Source organism: Crassostrea angulata, chromosome 3 (genome assembly GCF_025612915.1).
Source record: "Crassostrea angulata isolate pt1a10 chromosome 3, ASM2561291v2, whole genome shotgun sequence".
Lineage (NCBI taxonomy): Eukaryota > Metazoa > Mollusca > Bivalvia > Ostreida > Ostreidae > Magallana > Magallana angulata.
The window spans coordinates 52,547,674-52,562,873 of record NC_069113.1 but is presented as its reverse complement, the minus strand read 5'-3'; the positions used below and the strand labels follow the sequence as shown (position 1 = coordinate 52,562,873).

The 15,200-nt window shown below is 33.3% G+C and overlaps 1 protein-coding gene across 1 annotated transcript in view; it reads right to left on the bottom strand.

Moving 5' to 3' along the window:
• LOC128178461 (F-box only protein 22-like) overlaps window positions 1-511 on the bottom strand; it is a 51,362-nt gene extending 50,851 nt beyond the window's left edge. Inside the window, exon 1 of the mRNA XM_052845631.1 lies at window positions 394-511. Within this exon, the coding sequence (XP_052701591.1) occupies window positions 394-508 (115 nt within the window). The 5' untranslated portion in view covers window positions 509-511. The remainder of the gene's footprint in view (window positions 1-393) is intronic.
• Window positions 512-15,200: the final 14,689 nt, after the last annotated feature.

Here is a 15,200-nt window from a genome sequence, read left to right as displayed (position 1 = left end):
GTTATCGGGTTGATCATTTGATTAGGGGTACAGAAGGCGGTAAGAAATAATATTTTGCATAACTGCATTGTTTTTACAAATTTTCACAAAATCTACCAGCAAATACTCCATAGACTTGGCGAAATAGAGGAGATAAAATAAAGAGTATTATTTGACCCATTTTTTAAAATTTTTATTTCAACTTCAACTACTACATGTAGTATGTAGTTTGAATTTCCTATGTACTTTTATCTCTGATTAAAGCATACCATCTCGTTTATAATAGTTTTGAAATAGATGTATGCTTCGAAGCTTTCATAGAATAATACATTCCAGGTAGAGGGCGTGTATTGCTTCTGCAATACACTCAGAATGCTTTTTTTGTTTGATATAGATATGTGAAAATATTCTTACCAATAACACCATCTGTAAGAACAGAAAAGTGTGAGATGGAATGAGGTATGTGTTTTTTAATGCACAACTGGTCCGTGGTAATGAAAACAAAGACACAGGTTTGCCGATATTTCATGGCAATCAACTGAAAATATAGGTTCAGTATTTTTAATTGTAAGCTGAAATTGATATGAAAAGATTAGACAAACAGTAAATAAACAAAGATTATGGGGCTAAGTAGACAAAGCACCACTTTTAAGTCCCCTCCGGTGAAACTATAGATTTCCTCTGCGTCCGTCAATCTGTCTGTCCCACTTCAGTTTTCCACATTTTTTTCTTTACACGTTTGAGGAAAAATATGAAATTTGCTGAGCAGCTTCAAAATGTCAAACTACAGATCGAGTTTACACTTTTGTAGCGTCTGGTTGACATACCATATAACGGGTATTTTCTGCGGCTTGAAATTTTTGCGGTTTAACCCCTAAAAAGTATCAAATTATATTCTGCATTTTCAATTTCTGCGGTTACATTAGACCGCAAAAAAAATTACATATGTTTGTATAAGTTAGTAATATAAATCTGAACTTGATGATCCATATCGTCTGATAATAGAGTTTTACGGCCCCGTTTTTTAGTTTGAATTTCTGTGATTTGGCACTCTTCAGAACAATCAATGTCTAATTTTCGTTTCTATTTGTAAGCTCGCGTTTATATGAATCTCTAAAATATCTTGTTATGGACTCTTTTAATTCTGGATAATCGGCTTTGAATTTTCTCATAGCTGCGGCAGGTCCATGTTCAGCGGCGTAGTTCCCGATTATGGCTCGGTCCCTGGGTGAATAGGTCGAATATGAACCACGTTTTTTGCTCGAATTTTGGGTTGTAGATTTATCCATAACTTCAGACACCCTTGTGTTACACTCTTGGATCGATCTAGTGGATAAACTTGCCGATAACTGTCCGTTAGAATTTGGAAGAATACTTCCGCGCTTTACATATCTTAGAATCGACATTCTTACCGTGTTCACAACTCTCAAATGTTTTACAAGTCTACTAAATACTGCTTGTGAACTTTTCTCAGATCATTTTTATTTCATACTCGACTAAACACACAGTCCTTATATTTGTTCAGCTATAATTTATAACGCACAGGTAACATGAGATAATTAGGTGTGAAATACGACGCAGAACCCCCTAATAATGAACTAATCACGTTTGAAAATTACAGCTTGTATCTTAAATAGTGTCAAAATTAGAGATTTTTTTAAAAGAATATTTTGCGTTTTGAATTTTTGCGGCTTTTTCTTATCCGCAAAATACCGCAGAAAATAAACAACCGCAGAAAATACCCGTTATACGGTATTTTGGAGAAAATTAATTTTTTTTATTTCAATTTTTTAATGTTCAAGTTTGTTGTGTATTGAATAAACGATGAAAGTATGTAGTCAGTAATTATATCGTGCATTACTTGTACCATTCCGTTTTTTGTTTAAAAAAGCTCTATAAAATAGTGTCAAGCATTGTGTTGGAAATTGATTCGACAGGGTTTTTTGTATTACATAGATTACAACCGGGTTCGTTTTCAGGTTGATCTGTTGATTCGGGGTACAGACGACGGTAAGAAATTATATTCTGCATAACAGTGCATTGTTTTCACAAATTTCTACCAGCAAATACTAAATGGACTTGGCGAAATTACAGGAGATAAATAAAGAGTATTATTTTACCATTTTTTAAATTTGATTTCTATATCAACTATGTAGTTTGAATTTCTTCTGTTTTTTTTTATCTCTGTTAAAGCATAACATCTCGTTTATAATAGTTTTGAAATAGTCGTATGCTTCGAAGCTTTCATGAGTAATACAAACCGGTAGGGGACATGTATTGCTTCTGCAATACTCTCAGAATTCTTGTTTTTTGTATCCCTCTATTCAGTGTGCATAATTTATAACAATATTTTCTACTTGTAGAAATTCGTTTATTCAATACACAACGAACCCGAACATTAAAAAATTGGATTACAAAAAATTTAATTTTCTCGAAAATATGTGTTGATCTGTAGTTTGACATTTTGAAGCTGTTCAGCAAATTTCATATTCTTCAAACAAATAAAGAAAACAAGAGGCCCATGGGCCACATCGCTCACCTGGGGAACAATAGGTATGATAAAATCAGCTTAATGGAGTCATAATACATACTATCTGGACAATGTACAATAAGACATGTAGATCCCGTATAAATAAAATCCTTTTCCCCCCTGGATATTCTTATGCTTATAATCATTAGTCGCTTTTCTTACAGGATGATTTTATAGTCATATCATATGTTGAGTATTGCAGTTCTCAAAAAGATCTTTAACAATAGTTTATATATGGGATATAAACCTACATCAAACTCTGAACCTTCCTGTGAGGCCAAAGAATTGTCCTGGGGCCAAAGTCTTAACAATTATAAAGAATCATCTGGCTGATTAGTTTCTGAGAAAAAGATTTTTAAAGATTTACCCTATATATTCCTCTGTAAAACTTTGACCCCCCTACCCTTGGGGATCATGATTTTCACAACTTTGAATCTACACTACCTGAGGATGCTTTAACACAAGTAGGGGTCATGAATTACACAATTTTGGTAGAGGGCCTCATTGACATCAAACCATGCAACCAGTTTTTTCCTCAAATATGTGGGAGTAGAGACATTTTTTTGAAAATTTGGCTTTGTTGCATATAATGCCCAACCTGTGGCGCCCCGGGGGTGGTAGAGCCATGAATTTCACAATTTAGATTTCTCTTTCCATAGAGATGCCTCACACTAAAAATGGTAACGATCAGCCCATTAGTTTTTAAGGAGAAGTTAAAATTTAAAAATTGTTAACGCACGACAGACGACGGACGAAAACAGATAACAATAGGTCACCTGAGTTTAATTAGGTGACCTAAAAAACAAGATTAGAAACGGATGTATTCTAAATTATCATCTGGCGTTCGGTGTAATAAACAATTTATTGCATGAACGTTTGGAAAATATGGGGATTTATTGTATATTTGGTATAGAATTCAGAGTTTTTACACCCGTGATATGAACAAAAGTACGCGCCTTTATAACAACACCCCCCCCCCCGTATCACTACCTTTTATTTCATCCTTAATCACGCCTTTATTACACCTTCCCAGAACACCTTTGTACTTTTTATTCGGATTACTTTGGACCATTTTCTCTTATGTCTTTGCATACCTGATGTCGAAACTATATATATGACGTCATTATCTGAACATTTTAAGTATAGATGACGTCACGATTCATTTGAAAGTCGAAAAGAGAGGTTTAAAGAAATGCTGGCGAATTTTTATTCAACATGAAAATAAAAATCAGCTTTCTAAATTCAAATTCAAATATATCATAAAAAAACAACAGATGTCAAAATCTGTATCACATCCCATATCAACCCTCGACAAAAATCAACCCTCTGGCCTTTGGGCTGACATTAGAGTCTGAGGTTGATATGGGATGTAATACATTCTTTGCCATGAATCATTCGCTATTTAATGACCCAGAAAAATCATATGATTTTGCATCTGGTAAGGAATCTTCATATTTCCCTCACAATCATGCATTAATTGTATAATATTTACTAGTTATTTGTATTTTTTCGCCTTATCTTTTAAAATTGGACACCTAGGGTAACTTACTGAATTTTTGTTTTAATTTAGAAGTATTTCATCTTGTATGAAGGCGAAAATAAGACTAGATCATGCTGTTATCAGACAGTAATACCCGCACCAAGTGCTTGCCCCTAAATAACACTGTTTTGTTAAAGTACCAGTTTTGTTAAAGCGAAAGCTACATGCAATTTCCAATAATTTTTAAAAATTATAACTTTGATAGAGGATTAGACCCCATCCCATAATACACATGTGAAGCCTTTCAAGTATGGTCTATATAATTATTACAAACAAATTAAAATAATGCCCTTCTCCTCGCCTGTTGCCGGCTTTAGATTTGCTTCTGTGTGCAAACATCATTGTGTACATGTACACGGATTTAGAGAAGGGGTGGAAGTAAGGAACCCAGATCCTCCTTCCCCTTGAGAATTCCTTTATATTACAGTAATAGTAAAATTACCAAAAATACACCTCGGATCCCAATCCCCTACACTCCTCATGGATAAATAAATATACATCAGAATATTTTGATAACAACAAAAGCCTGTACATGTAGTTGCAACAACAAAAAATTGTAAACAGTGCAAAATAAATGACATGCAAGTATATTGCGCAATGGTTTTCAATGCAGAACTGTCAGGACAGAAGATATAATTACTGATTTAAGGTGGTATAAGACACATGTCAATTTTTATGTGGATAAAAGTGCGTGATAATCAAAATTCTTCATGATGATGTTTTAGAATTTGAAAACTTTACAATACATGTATTTGGCAAAAAAAAACTAAATAAAATTTTAAAAAGCCCAAGCAGGATTTGAATTCTCTACTTATGTACAAGTAGTTAACACTGTAATCCATTGCACTTCACTGTTACATTATTTTGGGGGAATATATTATATCTATACTTTATTGTTTATTTTAATAGGGAGGACATCACAGTATGTAGGTGTCTTATACCATCTTAAGATTGAAATGTGTGTTTTACATGGTTATTTACAATCAATTCCAATTCCTGGACTAAGAAAATTTATGGCATCCTAGATAATTTGAGATTCTCTAACATAAGTAATTATAAAAGCACAATTCAACACTTTTTACCAAGCATAAAGCAAAAAATCATTGACCAATGCATCCAATAGCAATGATCAAAATTTTTTGATTCAGAAAAACTTTCATTTTTTGAAAAAATATATGAGAAAAAAAAGTCCTTATGTTGATATACTCGGGAAAAGAGATACTCTATTAGTAGAATAAGATTACGTGCATTTTAACTTCCAATAGAAAGTTGTAGATATAATGTCACAATTAGGAATGAAAGATATCGTAATGCTTGTAAAACTGGTGCAATTAAGAATGAAACTCATTTTCCTTTTCAATGTACATCCATTGTCATCTAAGAAGCAGCTATTTTAGTAATTAATATAAAGTATATAACATAATTAAAATTGATATTGCCACTAACTTGAACAAAGAAAAATACATTTTACATTTATGTTTAATTAGTAGAATACAGATTATTTTAAGAATTACTGTTAAATTTATTAATGACTGCTTTGAACACAAATGTCAAGTAGTCTAAGGAAATGTTAAACTGATCTATATAGATCAGTAAAAAATATATATACTGTACATGCAGTTGTTGAAAACATACAATAATGTTCCTGTATATCCATTGGGCCTTTGCCAATTATTGTAATTGTGTTTGCGCCAATAAGATATTTGTATTTGTATTTACTTAATAAAATAGTGCAACAAGTTTTGAGGAATAAAGTCATAAAAATACATGCATGTTACAAATAACTGATCTTTGTCTGAAGTTACATACACAACACAGTACTGTAGGCTGTATTAGTGGGTACTAGTTTTACCCAGCTCTTCGGTTAGATGGGTTTCACGTGGTGTACATATCGGTTTGTGTTTTCAATATGCAGGAAAGGATTAATTAACATGCAAAAACGTTTCTTTTGTGATAATCGGCTATAGGGATTCATATTGTGCTCTAATCGGATTATCATTATGATGTTGACCAATATAGGTAGGCATAATACATATAGTAGCACAATATTATGAGAGGAATAATTATTAAGTATCTCCCTTTGCCAGCATACTGTGTCATTATCTTTTTATATTAGAATAAGCTGATCATCATTACATGTACCTATCCTATCGCATTTGTACAGTTTCTTTGATTTTAATTGCAAAGATTATTTTTCATTTGTCAGCCTTACACTATCTAGTTGACCCCATATTGACTCTGTGACATTTTGTATTAAATTTGTGTATTACGTGTAAGTAAGTGAAGAGAATTATTATCATGTTTATATGAGTTTTAATGGGGGAAAGGGGTCTTTTTTCATGTATTAAGGTGAATCAAATATAATGTAGGACATGACCCTATTGGATTGATCTGACCCCAAGAAACAGTGAAATACCAAATATCTTAAATTGAAAACTGTTGAGATCCCCACCACTAAACCGTATATCACAATTCGTGTTTCTAATGTCATTATGATGCATCAAATGGTGTTAAGTAGATGATGACCCCTAGGTTTTGTCTTTAAACCATCCCCCCTTTGAAATAGGAAATGATGATATATTTTGATAATTTTTAAGATCCCCTTTCCTAAACCATATTTATTCTTTCTCTTTGTGTCATTGTGCATCGAATGGTACATGGGTTATGCCCCCTTGGAGACACCATGACTTTCTAGAACTAGAAACAATAAAGTATTTTATCTAATTCATATGTAGTGTTTGACCCGTGTGGGTATTTCCTAGCCTAATGATGTGGAGGATAAAAATTTAATTCTAATCATTTATTGTTATTGATTTTAACTTAAATATTAGTTATTGATCTCCAGGTAGAAAATAACACTTATTGATCCCCATGTAGAAAATAACACTTCTGATCATATCTCAATAGAACATTTGTCAAGAATGCAAGATGTAATGTGATATTTTTAAAAATGAAAACATTTTTCACCAGTTTGTAAAACTTTTTAGACCCAAAATTGTATTTTGATTTTAATAGTTCATTCGACAAAAAAGTGTAAATTGGAGTCTTTTTTAAAGTAAAAATTAATGGCATTGCAAGGTTTTTTTTATTTAAAAAAAAAACTAGAACTGTCCTAATGGGACTAATACCCCCGCAGGGCTAATTTAAAATGGGACAAATAATTGAATTGAATAATAAAGGTTTGGTACATGTACACATACAAATAAAAAAAGTTGTAGAATTGTAAAAAAAAAAAAATACTTATAATAATAATTATAATCAAAATTGTCAGAATATCACTGTAAATACATATGTATAACAGTAATACATTTTCAAATTTATGTATCTGATGATATTTTTTTAATTTAATTGCTTTAAAGAAAAACCAACAAAATGACAATAACCCTTCCCTTTGCAGTAAATGGAAATACAGGTAGCCAAGCAATGCTCCTCTGTTGATAAAACCTTGAATATCTTTCTAATAATAGTCCTGACAGATGCAATTAGTTGTTTCAAATTTTCCACACTTTCTCCTATGGAACTCCATATCAGAAAATTTATCCCGCAGGACTATGATTTTCTTTGATGAGCTTGTTAAAATTTAATAAACTCCCAAAACATTACCAGAACAAGGGCACCGCTAAGCGGAGCATCCCCTCGCGACATGAGTTAAATTATTGTATGGGGATGCATTGTTTAGGAATATATAGTTATGAAAATGTAAATGAGAAGACCACATTCTACTAACACTCCATTACTTCAAAAACTATGTTTTCTTTACCTGTACTATATCTAAATCCAAAAAATATCAAGTTGTTGATTTGAACTGCTTACTGTCACTTTGGTTTCAAAGAAGTGAAGCGGAAGTAGATATTGTCAACTCACACTTCTCGGGCCTTTCCGGGAAGCTCGGAAAAACACCTCGAATGTATTAACATCACCAGATGTTAGAATTTTATACAAAATGAAGTTGCTTCCCATGAAAAAAAGTATCGGCTAGACAGTGTTGTCTGTCGCCTCTGTGTTATATTTTAGTGTATATCGTTTACTTTAATAAAGTTTAGCTCACATCTCAACATACATGTATTATAAAATGTGTTGTATTTATATCAAGTTTTATAAAAAGAGGGGTTGTCATGGACGCCTAGGTAATACATTCGAGGTGTTTTTTCGAGCTTGCCAGAAAGGCCCGAGAAGTTGCGATTGCTCACACATAAGAGTTCTGTTTAAAATTGTGTTATTTTAACGATATATCAAAAAGTACTCAATTAATTGACTTGAAAACTACCAGGCATGTACCATGCCAAATAGGTATTCTACAATATATAGAATAAGGAAAATGAAAACTGTCATAAAATCATTAAATCTTGTCTGATCTTACAAAAATTGCAGATGCACATCTTCAGATGGTGATCAACATATATTTTCAGACTGTCCCATGTAGTAGTAAAATTTTTATACGAGCGACAAAGTTGCATCTACAGACAGACAGGCGGACAGGGTAAAACCAATATACCCCCCTAAACTTCGTTTGCGGGGGTACAAAAAACGTCATTTTATGTACTATGTAAGGAGGGATTCATGCGCGGATCCAGAAAGATTTTTTTTGGGGGGGGGGGGGGGCAGTTATTTGAGTGTTTGCCGGGGAATGGGCATATTTGGCAATTTTATACTGTAGTTTTAAAAAATTTAAAGTTTGATTTTAGGAGTGGGTGATCTGCCCCCCCCCCTCCCGACCCCATTTCTAGATGAACAATGGCTGGAATCACGTGTACATCAATAGGACAGCCCCTATCATATCACAAGATATGATGTGTCTATTCATTAAATATAAGAGGAGTTCTGATATGAACGTTTTTTTGTGATAAACGTCAATATTTTGCTGTTTTTTGACTCACTGGAATAAATTTAAATGTTTTAAAAAACCTTATTGCACATCTATAGGACAACCCTGTCATATCCCAAGATATGATGTGTCTATTCATTGAATATAAAAGGAGTTCTAGAATGTAGTTTTTTTTTAGTAATAAAAGTCAATTTTTTGCTATTATTTGACTCCCTGGATGAAATTTAAATTTTAAAAACTTTATTGCACATCTATAGGACAGCCTCAATCATATTCCAAGATAAGACGTGTGTATTCATTCAATCATAAGAGAAATTCCAGGATGTAGGTATTTAGGAGTGATAAACGTCAATTGTTTGCTATTATTTGACTCCCTGGATGAAATCTATTTTTTTAAACCTAAACTCACTTATATAGGACAGCCTTAATCATATCCCAAGATATGATGTTTCTCTTCATTTAATCATAAAAGGGAATTCTAAGATGTAGGTATTTTAGGAGTGATAAACGTCAAATATTTGCTATTATTTGACTCCCTGTATGAAATCAAAACTTTAAAAACCTTATTGTACATATAGAGGACTGCCTTAATCATATTACAAGAGATGACGTAGCTTCTCTAAAAGTTGTAAGAGGAGTTCTGGGAATCATACTTTTATTGCAAAAAAGTCATTTTTTGTTGCCCTCCGATCTCCGTGGCAAAATGAATATCATAATGACGCTTCAAAATGACAACCCAATCATATTCTAAAAGATCGTTTGGCTACTGCAAAAATGTTGACGTTTTTGAGACCAAATGATCCCCAGGATAAAGTTGTAATTTCTAAAACCTTTTTGCGCATCTATAGGACTCCCCAAAACATATATAAATGGTGACCTGTCTATTGTTGAAAATGTAGGTGGAGTTCGAGAAAGAAGGTTTTTTGTGAAAAAACGTCATTTTTACCGATTATCAGACCCCCAGGACTACCAGAGAATTTTTGAAACCTTTTTCAATGCAACATCACACCCAAAATTAAACTCCAAGAGTTTAGTTTGCTGATTTATAAAATGTAAGAGCAGTTTGAGAAAATAAAACGTGACAGACGAACGAACGGACGGACAGAACGGGGTAACAACAATATACCCGATCTTTCTTTAGAAAGTGCGGGTATAAAAAGATATAACATAACAAAAATGTTTTAATTGTATCGAGAGGACTTTTATTTGGTTCCTCTTTCTTTACTATGATTTAAAGCTTGACAATGCGTACGCGTAAGTAAACTTGATGGTTGGAGTTGATTTTTTTTCTAGTTTTGTATCTTACTTTTAACTCTTCCCACATTTCTTTTAAAATGGTCTTGTTCGGCTGGGATCCATTTACCATTTTCTGGACACAATAAGGCTTTTTTCGATATCGTCTTTGGACAAAATTGTGCGTCCACGAATTAGCACTACAATAAAAAGATTGAATAAAGTGGTCTCATAATGTAGGTCAAATTAGGTCAAATGTATTTACTTCATAATGACCCATAGTAACTAAATAAATATGGACTTTAAAAGGGCTAATTGTATTCAGTGCGTCGGCGCGCCCGCGCGTCCATCTCATCTCTTTTATTCCAAGTAAAATCTTCCCGTAGTAAAACACTCAAATAACGTCGATTTTTCTTTATTTTAAAGTATTATCGCTTACATTTATGTCAAGAAATTTCGACCCCGATAAGAATTACCTTGACAAATATTTATAACGGTAGGCGATAGAGCTTTTAAAATCAGAGATTTATTCACATAGGTAAAGTTAGTGACAAAAACAAAAGTTCTTTGCATATCATTTTTAGACGGGGTCACGTGACCCCGTCTATTAGTTTACTGTCAGTCGAAGTCTCAAACCGGAAGGCACGCGTAGAACACATGAATTGAGTCTACGCGTAATTAAGAAAATAGTACAGAAACTTTTTATGCATTTCAGTAAAAATATATTTAAAAAACACGCATTAAATCGTTTTAAGTTCTCTATGTATAAACCAAATTCTTTAAAGAAAATAAACAAATAGCTTTATTGATCAAAATATTATTGCTCGGGTTTAATAGTTGTAGTGATTTGTGGAATGATATACGTAACTGAATGCACAACGCCGTCGACGATTCAGTTAGTGGACAAGTTCATTAATCAATAGAAGAGGTTGAAGGTTGAATCGAAAGTAAAGTTCCCAAACGCAATGTGCCAGTTTTGAAAAAGTTGTGAATTTTATTTTAACAATCTATCACCTGAAAAATACCGAACTTCATGCGCGAGCCGAGGTTAAAATCTGGACGGGTTATACACAGATGTCTTGCATATTAAATAGGTGTTTCATTAGCTTCCAGTCTACTTGCGGTATGACTGCTGTTCATCTCTAAAGGAATTTTGTATAAAGAAAATAATAACAAGTATGAATTTACCTTCTCGTTCATTGACTCTTTAGTTAATTAAACTGAATTTAGATTTTGAACAATGCATTGTAAGCAAAATATATGTAGATTATACATTTGGGGTGACCAATGGATCAAATAATATATACACTCTGATCGATTGAAAAACCAAGTTAAATGTTAATGTTCATGTTGTCCGGCTTATTTGAAATATACAATCATATAAATTTGTTTAATGTTATTAGACATAGGTTACACTTTTTTCTATACTTTATAACGGACAAAACCAGTCATATTTGTGATTTAAAAGAATTCTTCATCAATATCTTAATGTCTTTCATCAGAAAAGCAGCTAATCTTTCACCAATCGGTAAATATCTCGCACCAATATTAGACCTATGAATTCATAGATAATGCATGGTTGTTATGTTTTAAATTTATAATTTACCGTGTGGTAGTGCATGTAAATAAATAAAACTTATCTCATTTTTAAGAAGATAAAAACTACAAATTTTTATCGTAGTTTCTAAATCTGATTTACAAATGCTTTATTGTAGCTTTTCGAAATAATTGAAATTCGAAATTTCGAAATTAAGTTCATTTTTTCCAAGACACGCATGAAAATGTGCGCTAATAGACGAAAGTGTACAGATCCCTGAAATGACCATGTTAATTTTGCTGTTAAAAGCGTTAACTTTACATACATTAGAAGTTTTAAAATCAAATAATTCTGAATTAATAGCTTAAGTTAACAAGTTACAATTATCATACAATAATTATTGCTTTATCAATTGTCAGTAAAACATATTACCGCCATGTGAATATTTTTTCCTAGACATGAAACCAACTCTCCTTCATTAGCACTAAGTAACTGATCTGGACATTTTCCTTATTCTTTTTTCTAACCAGTCATTTAACTGACTTATCTTTGTGCATGTATCAGTCAATATCTTTATTATTCCGTTGCTTTACCCAAAACATATGACGTGATGCATTCACTTTTGTTCTCCATACCGTGTTCTCCAAACCGTGGAGAACGTTTTTATTGTTTTAGTACTTGGAATAGTCTTATTGTAAAAAGAAATAGTTCTAACGTCAAGTGCCTTTGTTTGTTACGGTATACAAAATTTTTAATGTTAACTTTGTTCGGTAATTCAGCAGTTTGAGAGTTTTCGGAGTTTTCATAAACCTTGTATAACAGAAATGTCCGACTTGTGGATTTTCCCTTGGATCACAAAATTAAATAAATCTAATGATTTAAATTATGTACCTTATTATATTTGTTTTGATTTTCCCGGTTAATTGTAGTTTTTAAAATTTTTCCTTGGGGTCTTATTTTACATAAAATACCGTTGTGTCAATTTTCTACATTTATGAAGAACAGTCCGGGATTTAGTAAAATTTAGAAAAGTATCAGGCAATTGCAAAAAGCCGAAATTTACATACTAGATTGAAACAACTAATTCAAACTCATAATTTTTGTAACATATTCGATTAAAATGTGGACAATTACAAATTTAAACTTTCAAGACCCCGTTTTTCAGTATTCTCATGATACTGCTGCTCTACAAAAAGTGGTACATACAGGCGAAGTCTTGGGCCTTCTGAGTCTCTATCTGAAAGATAGGACATTAAACCATCAATTTCCAGAAACTTTCTTTTCATCGGTCCCGTTGCTGTTGCTGTTCCTTTTGTGACGGGTAGTTATTTGGGTTTCAGCCACCCCCCTTTTTTGTTTTGTTGATTGATATGTAATGTAGCAAGGGAGATAACTCCAGTGTGGAAGTCCGGAATACGGGGTGATGGGTTTTAACTCTTATGTCTGCTGGAACCCGCCAAATAAATGTAACTACAGAATTCTCCTCTTCTTGTTTTAGGTAAGAAACTGGTTTTATAACCTCAATCCATGTTCATTACTATTTTCTTGATTGACAATATGTTTATATGTAAACATGAATGTCAATAGAATTGTTGTAAAACATTTTGTACCTTTTAAGATGCATTTTGCGAAGGTAGCACATGTACATGTACCTATTCACGTGTCTATCGATCTTGTTGAAGAGCAATAATTTGTTATTATAGAAGTATTTTCAATGAATATGTACCTTATATCAATAGAGTATATACTGGAAATTTTGTGGTAAAGATTACTTATATATTTTTCTTGAAATTGTACATGGTAAATATGTTTCCGGAATTTTGTGAGTTTTATCGTGTAGGTTTAGGTTTTAGCTTGCGTAAACTGTTTCCGGTTTGAGATAAATGTACACAAACACGAGAGGTTCCATATTTTGTGTATTGCTACTAGTTTAAATCCACAGACATAATGACACGATTGTTAAAATTGATTAAGACAGTTTATATGAATATATCAGTAAGTTATCCATTTAATCTAGTCTTTTATTCTAGTCAGTTTATTTTTTAAATTCCCTAGACAAATTGAGTTGATTGTTTACAACTTCAGTGATTGTTTGTGATAGGTTTTAACTCTTATATCTGCTGAAACCCGCCAAATAAATGTAACTACAGAATTCTCCTCTTCTTGTTTTAGCATCAGGACTGGGGTAACATTTTGGGGGCTCCTCCGGGATCCCATGATGTCAGAAAACATAAGGGATACTCGGATGTGGACGTAATAGATGGTGTAATAAAGGCAGTACTCCCATCGTCAAGCCTGCGCAGCTACTTAGACGGAAGGCCAGACATAAATTTGGCGACCCTTAGAAGTATAGAAGGGGACACTATGCAGAAAAGAATGCAACCGAATTGTACAGTGAATTGGCTAGTGCCACCCAAAATCCATAGGAAACTCCGAACGATTTTCTCCTGAGGGTTATGTATCTACGAAACCGAATCCTTTTTGCATCACAGGAGGATAGCCATGAACTCAAATACAGTCCAGAACTGGTGGCTGGACTCTTTAGACGGACCGTCTACACTGGACTAAGAGTTACAACACTGCGTCATGAGATGAAAGCACATTTGGACAATGTGAAAATAACAGATGCAACGTTAATGCATGAACTGAACCAAATTATCATACAAGAGAGTGAAAGACATAACAAACTGTAATCCAAACATTCAGTGTCTCAAATCAATTCTAACTCAGTGGAAATCAATGCTGTGAAAGAGGAAGTAAAAAATGATCTTGCCAGTGAAATTAAGTCGCTAAGGATCGAAATGGCAGCCTTGAAGAAGATTGTTGAACAATCTCCGAACACAGCAAAGGCTCAACCAACACCTTCACGAAGCGGACCACGATCCTGTACAGATTGCCAGTCTGTCGGCAAGCGTTGCAATCATTGTTGGAACTGCGGTGGATCTGGACATCGTCGACAGGAGTGTCCAAGCAAGAAGTTTAAGCTCTCGGGAAACAGCAGCGGGTCGAGGGCGGCCCAACAAGAAAGTTGTCCCAACACCCGTCTAGAGCATCACCACAAATTTGAGAAATATGAAGCAAAGGAAATAAAAGGCAAAGTTAATAGTATTGGGCCTAACCTTGTCAAACTTGTTAGTAAACCATGTCATGTATGTTTATTTTTGAATGAGAAACCTGTAAAAGTGTTATTGGATACGGGGGCTCAAGTCTCCCTTATGAACAAGTCATGGATTGGTAATCATTTTCCTGAATTGTATACGCATGTAAAGAATGTTGAAGACTTTTTGCAGTTAAAAGATGTTTCATTAGTGTCTGCATCTGGTTCAGATATACCTACTGAAGGTGTTGTAACTGTTATGATGATAATGTCAGAACATTGTAATGCTGTTCAGGTGCCTTTCCTTGTCACTAGTGTATCGAGCAATGAACCAATATTGGGATACAATGTCATACAACATTTGTTACAAACTGTCCATAGTAATATTGCAATTGATCTGCTCAGAATTACTCTTCCTGCAGCCAATGAAGTACAAGTAAACGCACTCTACAAAGAACT